At 38.3% G+C, this 16,540-nt stretch overlaps 1 protein-coding gene across 1 annotated transcript; it reads right to left on the bottom strand.

Annotated features, from left to right (window-relative positions):
• Positions 1–1,533: 1,533 nt before the first annotated feature.
• On the bottom strand, positions 1,534–16,285 carry si:ch211-195o20.7 (cytospin-A). Its single transcript, XM_055038451.1, is given in 13 exon segments — positions 1,534–1,593; positions 1,596–1,628; positions 1,716–1,775; positions 1,863–1,979; positions 3,131–3,227; positions 3,475–3,535; positions 5,573–5,639; positions 5,736–5,832; positions 6,164–6,702; positions 12,369–12,421; positions 12,562–13,131; positions 15,288–15,407; positions 15,833–16,285. Coding segments are annotated over 12 exon segments (1,794 nt in total). The 5' UTR covers positions 15,328–15,407; positions 15,833–16,285.
• Positions 16,286–16,540: the final 255 nt, after the last annotated feature.

Genomic DNA, 16,540 nt, shown 5'->3' on the forward strand with positions numbered 1-16,540 from the left:
CGACACTGGCAGACTAAAGGGGTTTTCAGGATGCATATGTTAATAATCATCATTTTCGACCTGACAAGACCCTTGCTTCCGTCAGTCATTCAGTACTAAACTCGACTATGTAATCTGAAGGCACTTTACATGACAATAATCAATTCAATCACATCATAAAAGATGGGTTAAAATTAAGATGTTGATTCATAGTGAGTGGTGTGTCATTTCAGTCAAATTTCCTTTTGTGACACAAACTGGTCAAAGGTTATCTATCAAAGTAAGGCCAGCAATTTGCATTACATTATTGACTTCACATCAGCTCTTCCTCTTGAGCCATGAGGTGATAGTGGATGGTTTGCTGCATTTTATCATTAACTTTGCAGCAATCTCTCATCCTGAGCAAGTATATGGTAATAGTGGAAAGGAATGACTCCCTTTTAATGGGAAGAATCCTCAAGCCTCTAAAAGAACCCAGATTTATAATGTAGAGCAATGGCATCTCCAAAGTGCACATCCACAGAGTACCAAAGCATCCAGTAAATATTGCATCTTTGCACATATAAAAGCAAAAGGAAAAATATATTGACAATTAAAACCATAGGTAGAGGGAAAACTGCTGTCTTTTAGTATACAGTACTTACTACCAGTAAAGTACCAGTGTGGAGACACTTACAGTAACTTAGCATCCTCCACAAAAGAATGCTTGAAAAAATATATATTCAATGCTTTTGAACATTGAAGGGCATATTTCAACTTGTATCAGTGCCAGAAACCCATAAATCCTATTAATAAATATAAAAAAGTCGCAGTCCGCCTTTCCACAGCACTGTGGAAAGGCGGACTTAATTTATAAATTAAATTATTTTATTTAATTTATAAATGAAAAAATTTCAAAAGTAAATTTTTTGGCGACCTGTCCAGGGTGTACCCGGTACTCTTGCCCGGAACGCTGCTGGAGATCGGCACCAGCAACTCCCGACACCATTAGGGACAAGGGTGAACAGATAATGGATGGATGGATGGATGAATGGATGGGAGGCTAAACTCTTCTGCAGACTTCCTCATCACTGCTCTCTTCTTGATTGACAATTCTGACTTTATCATTCTTCAACTTGTTTTTTGACTGCCTTCTGTTATATATATATATATATGTATATATATATTTTTTGTTGTTGTTTGTTGTTTTTATCTTTTGGAAAGAAAATTTCAAAGAAGATTCCTAAAAGTCCTGAAATATGCCCTTTATTGATCGTTCTCAATTTAAAAGCTAAATATCTAAGAAGTCGCTAAGTGTAAGTAATTTTTGGATCCTCTGTCTTCAACTATCGGTCATATATTTTGTATAGTGCACTTCCTTGACTCTATTACATGAGGCACTAGCTGTAAAGCACGCAACGCAGGTTACACCCTTGTTTTGACCTTTTCCAGAATAATTATATCTGGACCAAGTTGTCTTATTAACTATCAACTATTGCCAAAATGTGGTAAAGTTATAAAAAATGTGTATGTTCTTCAAAATATTCCCCTGTATCACCTCAGTATCTCATGCGGTCACATCTCAAAGTGACGGTAGATGCTCTCCACATAACCCAGCACCCTCTGCCAGTCAGGCCCACCTGCTCGCAGCGCAGCATCTCATCTGCTGTCTGTTGGAGAAATATTTCGGAAAAATTTACCAGCTTGAACACAAACCAAATGTACTTTGAACATGGAATCAAGGAAGTGTCCCCTACCAGTGATGGGGAAATCCCCACAGTCTCTCCTGTTTTGAATGCCAGGCTGAGATTTTCTTGCTAAAAAAGGGGCAAGTTGTTAAGTTAAGTTGAACATGAGCAATAGCTTGGTTTAATCCACAATACAGCAATGTGTGCATTTTGTACCTTGTTCTCAGGACTGAGGCTGCTGTAAGGGATGTGTGAAGGGAGGTAAGTGTGATAGACAGCACAGAATGCAAGGCCATCTGCCCAGCTGCTGCTGAAATTTGTGATGTCAATATTCTGAATGAAGAGGAAAGGTTAATTCAACCTAGAGATGTCACTTAACTAAGACAATAAAGAATCTTTCCATATTTTACAATCGTAGTTTCGAATTAATACAGGATAGGATTGTTCTGCTATTTGCATCTTGACTTGAATTCAGCATGTATGCCCATGTGAACTATTTGCATGACAATATATTTGGACTGATTTGTTGAGATCTAAGGCTCTAGTGATACAGAAAGGTATTTAAGGCTTGAGGTCCTTTGAGTTTTTGCTTGTTTTCACTTATGTAACATTTTGTGTTTTAGTGACTACTTATGTTTTTGCATTTTTGGTTACTCTTTCATTTCTGTTGGTAATTTGATGAGTTCATCTTCTTTAGTTAACTCTAGTATGTTTCCTAGTAGCATTTTCATATTGTTTTAGTTATTCTGCACCAAACTATCATCAGCTCAATCAAGATCCTGGCTTTCCTCCATCAGCTCCAAAGTGTTAATAATCAAGCACCTGCTCTGTGGCCAGTAATCAGTGCCCCAGCTTAAATACATCCCACTAAAGTCACCTCCCTTCCAGATTCACCTATTTGAACTGCTTTATATGGTTTTCCTTTACAGTCCCCATTAAAATAAATTTAATACCACCTGCCTACTTCCTGTTTAAGCCTCATTTCAATCACATAACAATGCAATTACAAATACATGAAAAACTACTTTTATGACAGCTAAAAAGAACTTCATGTAGTCCTTTATAATTACATTTTAGTCATCAATATTCAATTATATTGAATTTAAATCAGATTAGTCTTAATTTAAATCCGATTAATAATAGTGGCATACATTAAGTTTAGTACCATTATAGTTTATAGTTCCTAGTTCTTTTTATTCCCATCTATCATTATGGTCATTGAGGTTCAAGGCCTTCAAATACTCTGTATAGAGGCTGCAATATGTAGCAAGTTGTGGTTGTCACCCAACTAGAAGCAATTCCAAAACTGGAAGACATTCTTTAGTTATTGTTTGAAATGTGGAAAGCTGAGACAGTGTGCTAACAGTAATCTAGCTTACTTTAAAGCATTTATTGATTAACATTTACGAACAGTGTTTCCAATCTGTGAAAACTGTGTTTAGTGTTTTGGAATCCACAAAACATTAAACTGATTCTTGACTCACCTTGTATCCTTGGGTTCTGCTCTGACACCAGCGGAGCAGCGAGTTTCTCTTTGAGCCTCCATGGCGACGTAGCAGTAGGTTGAAACCATCCTGGGACCTGACAGCAAGATAAAGAAAAAAGATCTATGAGCTGAGCTTTTTGGTTTTCTTGTCTTTGTACAGCTTTTTTAAAAAGGCAGGAAATTTCAGTAAAACGTCAGTTGCAGCAGGGGGCGTTTGTTGTCCCTAAAATGGAGACTTCAACAGACAAATTGGATCAAAAGAAACAAAACAACTTTAACAGGATGTGGCAATTCCATTGGCCTTGATGTCAGAGGGGTATGTGGATGAGTGTGTGGACTCACTTTGTGGCTGGCAGCTCGGTGAGGGCTGAGTTGTACTTATTTAGAGACTCTTCACGTTTTCCTGCAAAGAAAGCAACAGGATTTATAAAATCTCTCAAGAGTAACCAAAAAAAGTCTTCAAAACAGCTGGTAAATAATTCACCCACACAGAAAAAAAATATTCTATTGATTCATTTATCTGTAAATTCTTAAAGAACATTATGTCGACCTTCTAAAATATCACATGATGTAAAGTAAAGCATGCCTTGACAAGACAAAATTTGCTTTCAAATACATGACACACACAAGGTATCAAAATTGATTTGATCCTGTGCTTTCAATCTTTCTTGTCCTTTAAATTCCCCTTATCTTCAACTGCAGAGGAAAAAGACAGAAAATGTCCTTTTGCTATATAGTGTTGCTGCATAGTGTTTGCTTTAAGTCTTCTATTTTCTCATAGATCAGCAAAAAAAAAAAAATTCCACTCATGCTTAGTGTTTATTACATTTAATTGTTGAACTAAAACAGTTACAATTTATTTGTTGTATTTAATTTAAATAAATTGATTCTTACACATTGTGGTCACGTGTTGTTCATAGGATTCCAATCCCTTTGACACCACAACAAACAATTTAACCTAATCCAGGTTACTGGGTTTTTCCAGATATGCCAAAAAACGTTCTGTAGCATGAGAGTCAAAACTCTAAGACACTTGGGTCAGACTATATATATATATATATATATATATATATATATATATATATATATATATATATATATATATATATATATATATATATATATATATATATATATATATATATATATATATATAAAGGACAGAGACAAAAATATAATATATATATATATATATATATATATATATATATATATATATATATATATATATATATATATATATATATATATATATATATATATATATATATATATATAGACTTTGGGTTCTTTGTTGCAGGTCTTTTCTCGTCTTTCTCTTTCTACCTATTTTCAATCTTATCTGTTGCAAATAAAGGCTAATGCCAGAAAAACCTTTAAAATGAGACACCTTATATTCTGTACCAATCAACTTTCATGCAGGTACTCCTGAAACATCACAGTAATTATCCAATAATAAGGTTACATAATCTCATACTATGCTACATCTGCACTGACAAACATTCACTTACTGCATGTTGATTGGTTGGAGCAGCTTCAACAACCAGCAATTCCAAACATTTAACGACTTTTGATTATTTCCAATAGTTATTATACCATTCAGGGGAATCAAAGAACATTGACTTTTTATCTCATGATGGTAAAAGTAACTGTCCTGAAGAAAGTCACCATTGTAAATTGACAGTCTCTTTCCAAATTCATACACACTGTACTATTACAAATTCACTGCTTTTCCTCCTAACTCCCGATGGTGTCAATATAGGCCAGCATCAGCCTAATTGTGCATCTCCCATCATAAAGCTGAAAGTAAATGGGCTTGAAAAAGTCTAAATCAGTAAATGTCTTCCGATTTGAATTTCCATCCGTAAAATTGTGCAAGCACAGTGGTAACCAATAGTAATCAGCCATTTTGCTTAATAATCTCCAGAGTTCTCCTTTAAATAATCAAAGCATTTTTAACTGCGACAATTTCCACCTCCCACAGTAAAATGTGGGTCAATGTTTTAGTCAAGCTGCATCCATCAACTTTGACCAGTTTCTCTGTCTCTGTCCTTTTTGTGTCAAACATTGGTGACTATCAGCCCCACTACAGCACAATGGTACATTCTGTGCAGGTCACAGAATGCACCAAATTGTATTTAAAGTTATCAGAGCAAACTGATCATTAAAATGCTCACTACACTTTGAAGTTGTTTATTTCCAAAACCTTTTCAAAGTATATTTCCTTTTCCTTCTAATTTATGATGCACTACTTTGTACTGATGTATCACAAAACATTCCAAATAAAATCTATTGAACTTTATGGTTGAAAAGGAACACAATGTTCAAGGGGTTTATAGAACTTGCAATGAGAAGACAAAAGCTAATATGAACAAAGATGAAGAGCAAAACCCCACTGACCGCAATCAAGTGTGTGCAGAAATGTTATGGAGAAACTAACCAGCATCACTGGAAAACTTGCCGTCTTGCCAATCCAGACTTTTTCTTCCTCTTAGTTGCCCCAAGTTCTAGAAGACAAAACTTCTGTTAACTGACAGCATAGATAAGGGTTAACTGATCTTAAATTAAATTACAATAATTTTTTGCCAGAGCTTGTATCTCACCCTGTTGGTTGACCCCAGTGTTGAAGTGGAGTTAATCTGGAAGGTTCCATTCTGGTTGGCAGCATTGTCTGAAGAAGCAGGCAATCTAGACAGGCTTCTAACACATAATAACAACAGACTTTAATACCTAGCAATTTTTCACGGGACAGTTGTTTCTCTCAGATCGAGCTTTGAATTAATCTGATGAGGTGGGCCTCATGCGGTCCCACGGAAATCTGTGGAAACAAATTCAGAGGAAACCACAGCAATATCCCACCTCAACATGGTAATTGTTAGCCTTCTTTGTAAGCCAAAGATAATAATTGCAAAAGACACAACAGTTTTGTTCAGAAAAGTCTATCAAAGTATACACAATTGCACAAAGTGCAAATATATTTCCAGATTTCGGTCATTTTAAAGAGAACAGTGGGCTTAAGAGTTTGTCTCACCTTGACCTCTCTGAAGTTGTTATCCTTCGCGAATTACTGGACTGAACATCGGCTCTGTCCTGATCCTCATTGGTCACATTTCTCAGGGAACTTCTAGTCATACCTTTACAGTCTATTATTGAATCATCCTCAACAACATTCTTCACTACAAGATTCGGACTCTTACTTTCCATCCTTTCTCCCCCAAGCCTGCACAATCCCCTCACCCTGCCCCGAATGGTCCCCTCTTTGCTTTCAGATTCATGGGATTCTCCATTGGATCTCTTTAGCTCCTGTCGTCTGTGAACTTCAGTTTTGTTTTGAACCTCTGTAAAAACAGACAATTTTTGCCTGGTTTCCTTTAGTTCTCCTTGTAGAGTGACGAGCTGATTTTCAGCCTCTTTCTGTCTCTGCTGAGCAGCAGTCAGCTCCATCTCAATTTCCTTGTGCGCCGTTCTTAACGCCATAAGCTCTTCTTCTGCCTCGGCTTTCAGGCGGTCAGCCACTGACACAGCCACCTGAAAGTCTGCCTGGAACTGCAGCCATTCCCCACGCTCTGTCTGAAGGGAAATAGTTGGCGTTACTTAAAAAATGACATTTCACCTCATTTTAAAAACATGACAGAGATTTAATGCACTAGTGAGCTACAATTAATAAAAATATCCAAATTTTTGCCCCCAAAAAGATCAGGTTTTTTAAGATCAGTGATCAGCCAGACCTGAGCAGTAATAGGTGCACCTCAAGGGATTTCCTTGCTTCAGCATATGTGATTTCAATTTATGACTTTTGGTGAACTACAATCATCTGAATCCAATATGTTAAAGCAGGGAAACATCTAAAACCTGCAGGCCATTGCCTTTATGACCAGGGTTGGGAATGAAAGGAGGTGGATGCTGGTTGTTCTTCATATGAATATAAAGTCTATACAGTACCTTTAGCCTCCTGTGTTCATTGTGTTTTCCCATGTGCTTTTTACACTTTGCTAATGTTTTCTTTGTTCTACCTCTTAATGTTACCGTCTATATCTCATCCTTTGTAATGAGTCCGGGAGTCCACGATGTATATCTGACAAACATTACTTGAGACAGTAGCTACTTTCCTTTGAGGAACTAATAGTACAACAATCTTCAGTGTAGCGATTGTTATTGAGTAAAGAAAACTTAGCTCCATTCAGCACAACTCAGCTGTTTAAAAATGAAGGAAACAGAGGAAACCAAAAAAAAAAAAAAGTTTCAGAAGCTTCTCAAAAGAACACTGGGTGGTCTCATCTAGTAGAAGCCAAATATGTCAGATAACAGGAAACTAAGTGTATCGGAGAAAATTTGCTTCATCTTTTTAAAAACTACATTTCTGTCAGAGATTGTTGGGAGTACAGATTTCAGCTTTTATGTAAGAGTCAGCTTATTTCCAACATAAACTACATCCTACATGTGTATCGTCTGTTCTGAAGCAGGCATATTTATATCAGGTTGTGAAAAGGAGCAATCAAATATCCATTTGGCCCACACAAGTTAAACCAAACTAAACAGCAAGACTCAGCATGCTGAAAGGAGTGGAGCTCCAAGTCACTTCTAAAGAAGCATAACTAAAAGGGTCAGAAGTGTTGAACATTTTCTCTTTCACACCAGTCTTGTATTGTGAAACTGCATTCTATGTCTCAACTCCTTGGGAAGTGATCCAAGGATGTTCCTTTGTTTTTCACATATAAGCAATACAGTTTCTGAGTAAGATTCTCATCAAATTGACTGTTTCGCAACTTCAAGAATGACAGAAGAAAGGTTTGTGAATATCTGAGGCTAACATACTGAAATAAAGAGGGAAAGGCAAACATCAAATAAAACAGGGATCAAAAGAGGAAATCTGAACAAGCAAAGCCAAGAAGTAACTGATAACAGACTATTTTGAAAGTCAAGGCAGTGATTACTGTAAGACGAAACGCTAAAGGATATGGGGAGAGAAAGCAGAAATAAAAGTGTTTTAAATCGCACACATGTTTCAAGCAGAGCTACGTGAGCCAGGAAATTGAGACTGAGAAGCAGAGGAGTTGGGAAGGTCAGGGAATTAGATGAAGAATGGATGGAGATGTGAGGAGGAGGGGAAGTCTGAGCCAACACGTTCCCTCATCTGACCAGTGACTCCAGACCGCAGCTGGGCTTGATTACACTGAATGCACGCACACACATAATATTATATTCCTTTTTCTCACTCCCACACATACACCCTTCTTTTTGTTCCACCTCAAAATCAAACCTCACTGTTAGCTTTACTGAAAACATTAAATGAAAAGAAACATAGTGTTTCCTGTTTGAAGCTGTGCAAGTTCTGAATTAAGAAAATCCTAACCCCCACCCCCACCACTGTTTTTCAATGCTCGTGTCTGTGCGGCGTATTTCTTATCTGAATGTGGATGCACCAACTGGAGCATGTCTGTTTAAGGAAACAGGAAGAGGTGCTACTCAGTTCATACTGAGATAACAGTGTGGATTTACACACAAACTGACCCAGTCCCAAAAGGCCTGACCTTGTTGTCCCCCTGCAAGGCCAGATGAGGTATCCAACCTTGACAGGGACAAATATACGTCTATGCTTGTCTCCAGGCACAGCTGAAATCCTGACTGATCCTGGGAAAGGTCCAACACACTTGGAAATGTCCTCTGAGTACGTTCCACCCATCTATCCCTTGTTCACCTCCACACCCAGTTTTTAGAAAACATTCTTGAGGGATCTATCCCAACTGCGTAATGTTTCTTCTCTTCCGTTTTCTACTTTTCCACAGTTTGTAATGTGAATTCAGAGAGTGTTTAGAAAGCTCTTGAAATGTAGTGCCTGACAAATGGAAAATATCTTTTAAAACATTTTGTCACAGTGGAATTAGATGAACCACACAAGTTTTGTACCTATTTTCCTACAGTTTTTTTTTAAATCACTCTTTAAAGGGTTTAATTAGGAAAATGTATTGAGCTATGCTTCAAGCTGATTATTTCCTATCTTGTGCACAACTGCTTCTTCCAACTCAGAGAGATAGAGAGCAAAATGAATCATGCGTTTAATGAATCATAAGTATTTCACTTGGTATTGGTATCAAGTTCTAAATCTAAGTATCTCAATGACACTGCGATCTCTGCTTTGAATTATGGTGGTGGCAGCATTATGCTGAGGAGATGGTTTTCTTCAGTACGGTTAAGAAAGGTGGTCAGAGTGGCTGCAGAATATTTGGGACTGAAGCAGTGGTTTACTTTCCAGCAGGACAATGACCCTAAACATACAGCCAGAGAATTAATTAAATCAAATCTTATTCATGTGTCATCAAAGTGCATTAATTGAAAATCGGTGGCAAGATTTTCAACTAATGTTCACTCTCCATCCAATCTGCCAAAGTTGTATCTATTTTGTTAAGATGGACTAGTTAGGATTTTTTGACACTTGAGAGACTGACCTCCAAAAGACATCCACTTTAAATGCCAATTGTCACACTGTGGTTAATCACATTGACATGCTGTAATAAATTTTGAAAAACAAATATGCTTTTTATATACATTTATAGATACCAGTGGCACAATTTCTACAAACAATTCAACTTAAGGAGAGTCAAAGCCTGCAGATGCAATCACCAGTGAGCAACACTGCAAATCTAGCAGAGAATGAACACAAAAATCCTAACTGGTGCACAGTCTTCTTCGAACATGTGACTAGCCTGCATGACCTCCGTGTGCAGGGGCCCTTTTTAAGGCTTGTTTGCAGGAGCAGTCTAGTGAGCAGAGAAAAGAGAACCAGCAGATCATTTCTGAAAATCTCCAGCAGCGTTCACCTGGAACTGATTCCAAAGCACGGCTTTGAGAAGGTCTAACGCTATGAGAAGGTCTAACGGGAACACAAATTCATCCAGCCACCCACGCGGTAACACACATACATACAATGAATAAGCTGATTTTGCTTTTGCTAGTTAAGACAACTGAAAAACATAAGCACAGACAGATGGTGCTCTGCTGCTAGAAGTGTATAGGGAAAGCATTCTGACTCTTGGATAGACAGCACGACAGAAAGATTTTTGAACGTGGCAAAGAGAAAGCACATAGAAGAACCTTGCTGTAAAATGTCACAGGAAGAATAGTCGGGTACTTAAACAGAATAGAAAAGGGGTTAAACAATCTCCAGATATGGTGAAGAAAAATTCAAAGTCGAGCTCAGATAAAAGGATAAAACAAATGAGGGGAGAAGGTGAGACAAAGTAGAAGAAAGGAGAGGAAGTGTGAGATGAGTCAGGAAGGAGTAGTGCTGCAAAAGTGATAATAAAACTATTGCAGATTCATGCTCTGTTTGTATTTTTTTTTCACCTCAAACCAGCACAAAATAATCCTAATGCTTCTTTAAACAATTGTTCAAACTCCAGGATCTTTTTTCCCCATTCTGTCACTTTACAACAACAAACTTTAATGTGTTTTATTCAGATTGAGCTTCACGTCTCCAGAGTCATTGTAAGTCTCTGATTAAAGTGCTCCTTGTGGGATCAGTCAGTTTACTACTAGTATTGTCACACCATGTACTGCTTTGTGTTTGTCTATTAAATATCCCACATAAAAAATTGTGACATTTGTGATGGTAATGTGACAAAATGGCAATGAAGTTCAATGCACTTGAATTACAGGGCACAAGTTGTTTTTTTTTTTTTTTTGTTTGTTTGTTTGCTTATTTGTTTTTCCAGAGGGAATAAGAATGCAAAGCAAGAAAAAAAAGAGGGGGAAAAAATCTGCTTTGTAAAAATTGCATGTATTTTCCTATGGGACACAAACAACAACATATACTCAGTCAGTTACACTCAGAGCGCAACCCCCTCCACCTCATAGCAGAGCACAGAACAAAACAGGTTTTGTCTCCAAAACAACTGAATGTGAACCCCCGCTCTCTACATAGCAGTTCCATTTTCAACAAAAAGAGAATCCCAGGCCTTCACAGAAGAGCGGGAGGGCTTAATAAGAGGAGCTCTACATGCTCATATCACTCTGCTGAGGGCTCATGTAAACACGAATGCTGAGCTGCCCCATTTCCACGACATGTTGGCCCCCTCTCAGTGCTGTATTACTGTTTATCTAAGGTTTCCTGACCTGTGTGAGTCTGGTGTTATTAAGACCCTAATTAGAATGTTTTAAAGTTTACAAGAGATTTAAGAAATAGTAGAAAAATCTTGAAGTGAATAAACTGTTCACATCATTGAGGATTGGACTACATGTAGAATGTCAGATTATTAATGATAAATGATGGAAAAACATATGCTGCCGGAAGATGAAGTAGGTGCACTATAGGTCATATGCAGCTGTTCAAATCTGATGCAGATCTAGAGGAAACTAACAGCATCTGCCCACAGAGCTTATAAGGGAGGGAAAGGCATTAGAATTGAGTGACTGACAGGAAATTACCAAAGAATATCATCATCCTCATGAAGACACAGAAAGCTTTAGCAGTAGAATAGAGGACTACTAAAATAAAATTGAATTCTCAAAGGAATTCAATTTTATTTTCATCGTACTCAGGTTATTCAGGTTGGGCTTGTTTATAACATGTTTGGGAGGAAATGTAACGTTGAAGTTGAGACTTTTAACTTCTTACATTAAAGTGGTGTACAAGTGCCAACATTATCTGATGTAAGGTGATTTCAGATTGCTCTCTCTTTCTACCTCTCTCTGGCCTCTGAGGACAAGCAGAGGACAGGAAAAGCTTTAATGAACAAGGCTTCAGCTCGCAGCAGGCAGAGTGGGGCTCATTCCAAAGTCTATTGTGGTTTGGGAGCTGGGAAGTGACAGAATGTGTGTGTCAGTGTTATCTCACAGCTGAAAGGTTATAGCAACCAACCTGGCTTGTGGATAACTTCCTGTTTACGTAAGAAAAGTAATTTATCAAATGTGCTGGGGAAAACGAGATTACTGATATCAAGCATGTATCTGGAGGTCTAAAAACAAATCACTGCATTTATACAAAACTTGATATATACTGAATTGTTTTTATTTTGTAAGTGTTGAATGAAAATTTAGTGGGACTTCCATGTTAATAGAAATACTAGAAATGCATTTACTGTAAGAACTTCAATTTTACCTGCTGTAAAGGCAAACTATAATCCTTGAATGATTGAAATATATGTCAGCGCAGCCCTAACATGAATATTCATGACTTGTCACCAGTCACAGTTCAGTAAGCACGTAACTCAAAACTCACAAGGAAAGCTATTGTTTACCTGCAAAGTAGTCTTTAAACTTTTTACTTCAGTAAGCAGTTGCTTCAACATTTCTGAGGGGGGCGAAAACAAAAATCATGAGAAAGAACATGCAAATCAAGCAGGAAATGTGTCAAAGAAAATTTCTGCAGTTCATAATCACTTTGCATTAACTACAGGATGAGAAGCTTTGACCAACTGAGACAATCCTTGCCTGTTGTATTTGTGGTCCCATCCTGTCTGTCTGTGACACCCAGTGTAGTCCTACACTCCTCCAGCAGTTTTGCTAGTTCTTTGCTTTGTTTGTCTTTGTCTTCATTACCTAGCAGGAGGGACTCACTCAGACTACTGTTTCTTTCTTTCTTGCTCTGCTCCAAGGAGATGGTGGCAGGTGGCGCGCTGCACACCAACGAAGGACTTTTTATAGGACTAACAGCCACACTCTTCACTTGGAAGCCTGAAGTTCTAGATGTGGCGGTTGGTAGGCCGCCATTTCTCCCTGAAGAAGCTTGCCCCTTGCCTGCCACAATACTGCCAGTTTTCTTGAGAACAGGGCTCACTGCAGGATTGACTACAGAGCTGCTTGGGCCACCTGGTGGAGGAGGCTTCCAGTCAGGAGGGGGGATAGGGCTTCTTGGAGAGCATTGGTGTGGTTTCTTCCCACTTGAAGTGATGGTTGCAGCTGGTGATGGGGATAAATTAGGGGATGTGGTAGGGAGTGGAAGTTGGGGAATGCTGCTCTGAGGAGATGAAGGTGGAGTGTGGAAACTCTCCAAAGGTGGCCCTAGGAATAAAAAAGGAATTAATGAGAAGAGTCCAGTTCTAAGTCCAATTGAGAATCTGTGCCATGAATTGGTATTGTTGTCAGAAGCGCCAACTATGGACTCTGATAACACTTGAGTAGTTCTGCAAAGAACAGTAAAGGATTTTAGCACAAACATAGCTGGTGGTGACATAACCCCAAAGATCTTCAGCTATAATTATCGCAAAAGAGCACCGTTTTCATGCTACTTCACAATATGGTGGTTGTTAACACAAAAAAATGTGAGAAATGTTCCAAGGAGTATAAATCCTAAATCAGTATTTTTAAACAATGGCACATGGAAGAGCCTGCAAGCATCATATTTTATGATCCGCAGCAGCAAGACACAACGAAAACAGCTGGATTGAAGCCAGTGTTAAGAAAATAAGCATTTAGTCGTCACTAGTCTTGCTTGTTGACACTGAAAACAATATTCAGTGGGATGGCTCTCGCAAAACACCCAGGCTATAATCATGCATGGAGTCAAACGCTGCAACGTTCATTTCCCACATTAAATAACACAGGAGGTGACATTTTGAGCATCGTAGCATTGGGCTTCCAATAAATTATCAGGTTAGACACAGAAGCAGACATTACTTTCCTCTTTCTGGGTTCAGCAATAATTATACCTTAACCAATAATAGGAAAAGGGGAGAACAGTGTTTTCTTTTCTTTCTTTCCCATGTTTGGGCAGACGCTGCCCAACTAGCAAAGGGATTGTTTTTGTTTTTTTCAAAAGTGATGTAAGAGCTGCATTTGAACATTTGTAAAGTTATGCACCACCTGCTGCAAGGAAAAATTCACTCATGAAGAATGACAGGATTGTCTAATAAAGATCTAATGCAACACTTGCTTTTTTTATCTTCCATTCCAGCTCTAAATATGTTCCCTCGCTCATGTGTATGGGTGGTAAAGTGACTGAATAAGGTAAGATCTGAGTTATTTTAACAAAGTTTGTGTGTGTGTGTGCGTGTGGGTGTGTGAGTCAGACAGTATTAGGCCTCCTATGATTAATCCGCTGCCCTTGCAGTGAGCAGGGGAATTCTGCCGATTCATCACAGCTGGCTCGGCAGGCCCAGGACGAATCACACAGGGACACAAGGAGAATGACCACTCACTGAGCAACACGAAGGAAGGCTGCCAAGATTCCTGCAGCCACACACATACAGCCTTTGCCTTTCCTTTCCTTTTGTTGCCTTCAGTTTCACAATCACGACCAAGCCACTTTTTGGGAAAATTTGTGTAGTTGTTCTTCTCTTCTCCTTTCCCTTATTAGATACATTTTACTTTCTATATTACAAAAAATGTTTTAAACATTATATATATTTTAAAAAAAAAGGTTGAGTGGGTCAAATTATCATTTACACCTCTTTAAAATGAATCACTTTCCAAAAAAGGAGCCAGAGTTCAGTTTACCATTAATTTTAATGCATCCTAAAATAGTTTCCGACTGTTGAATTTTTACTTTAAATAGAAAAATTAGGATTTCTATTTCTTTCTCTTTTTTTTTCATTTGCCGATATTTACACACAGACTACATATTTGTAGTACAATATTCATGATGATTCCACAGATATAGATTTTTCTGTGGAGCATATTATTCAAAAGAAATTGCAGCTTAGGAATCTGAAATATGCAAGCGCAAGGGGGCTGACATGCTATTGGCTATTAGCACTTCTAAATTACAATGAAACCAATTTATGAGTGCCATTATATTCTTTGATGATGACTGGCTCTTCCCTCAATAGTATAAAATAAGGTACTGTAGATAACAACTTCTGTGGTAGTGCTGACGGTTTCTATTGTGCAGATTCAGTTAAGGTATTTATTTTGAACGATCAAAATAAAAAGGTGTTCTTAGAGGGTGTAACTTCGCAGATATTAGCTATTCACATTCAGCTGCAATTCCTAACCCCTGCAATTACCAGAGGTCTCTCTATCTATCTCTCCAGCTAAAAAAAACCATGAGTTACTCTATACAGGCAAACTGATTTTCGTTCTCAAAATCTCCAGCTTGTGTTTTTGAGAACAGAGAAAGAGTATGGATTAGCAAGTGGGGGGCCAGCAAGTGGATGCCCAAGGCACCAATCTTGCAAGAACTGCCCCTGCTGAAAGCTGCATTTGGTGTGCTGACCTACCTGTGTTCCCATGGTTGTCCTTGGTGGAAAAGTTGCCCATCTTGCATCAACAGAGATTGGGCCGGGGAAGCGGCCTTGCAGGTACTTGTTGCTCTTGGTGCAGACCAGCGCTGAGGTGACCTGCACACATCCAGTAATTTGTCAGGTGAGGTCATGCAGCAGCAAACAGCTTCCTAAAAGTCTGTGTTTGCATAGCGTTAATAACGGACATTCGCCTGTTAAGAAAATCACAATGTTTACATAAGGAAGCTAAATTATAGTTGGGTGAAGTCCTGAGCTGAACTTAGACGGTCTAGTTTAGTCTAGCCAAGAGAGATCAAAACAGAAAACAAAATAAGCCGTTATGGGCTTCAAATTTCAGCAGAAGAAATGCGCAGAACAAGCAAACGCACCAATCCGAGCCACAGTGCACTCAACTTGTCCGAGCTGTGAATAAAGCAAACATCTTAATTCTAAAAACCTCTTCTCTCAGCCTGAAATGTTTTCCCCCAATCGCAAAAAAAAGTTTATTCCTCCATAATTATAACATGAAACTAGATACAAACCTTTAAAAGTGAAATAAGTAATTCCAAGAATCTTCAGATCTGCTTAATGAGAAGTCGTCCTGCTTCTTCTGCTCCTTCCCGCTTTACTTTGTGTGTCTGAAGCGCTGCCCAACCAGAGGCGCTTCTTCTGCTGCTTTCTTCAGTGTAGAGACGCAAAGGCGGCTGCACTGACCCAGCCGCAGCTCTTGCCGTTCAAACTCAAACACAAGCGAGACTTTTCCCCTCTAAGTGTCGCCATTATAAAAAAAAAAAGGGGGTAAAAGGAAAGAGAAAGTTTCTATCCACGTCACACTGAAAATATTTGTAAACTACAACACCTAAAAACAAGTCCACACGTCTGTCCACTGGAGGGCACAGTCAGGCTGTGCTGGTGGGGAAAATCGACAACCCTCTGGGAAGTTATGACCCGCCCTCATTTGTCCCTGGACCTGATGAAACAGATGACCTACTGACCCACTGCACCACAGAGCTTCTGCTTTTATTATTTAAAGATTTGTTGTTTGTAAATTCTGTACAAACAAAATTTTAAAATATGGTTTTGAAAATTCTTTACAAACAGAACTCTGAACACCTGCGACTTTTAATTTTAGAATCCCTGAGTTTTTTTTTTTTTTTTGTCTAATAATATCACTGGAAGTTTTTTAAACACATAACATTTTTGTATGTAGTCCATGACTACTATTTGTCCTGGTGACAGATTCTTAGACC

The sequence above is a fragment of the Poeciliopsis prolifica genome, unplaced genomic scaffold (assembly GCF_027474105.1).
Source record: "Poeciliopsis prolifica strain line A6 unplaced genomic scaffold, Auburn_PproV2 SCAFFOLD013, whole genome shotgun sequence".
Lineage (NCBI taxonomy): Eukaryota > Metazoa > Chordata > Actinopteri > Cyprinodontiformes > Poeciliidae > Poeciliopsis > Poeciliopsis prolifica.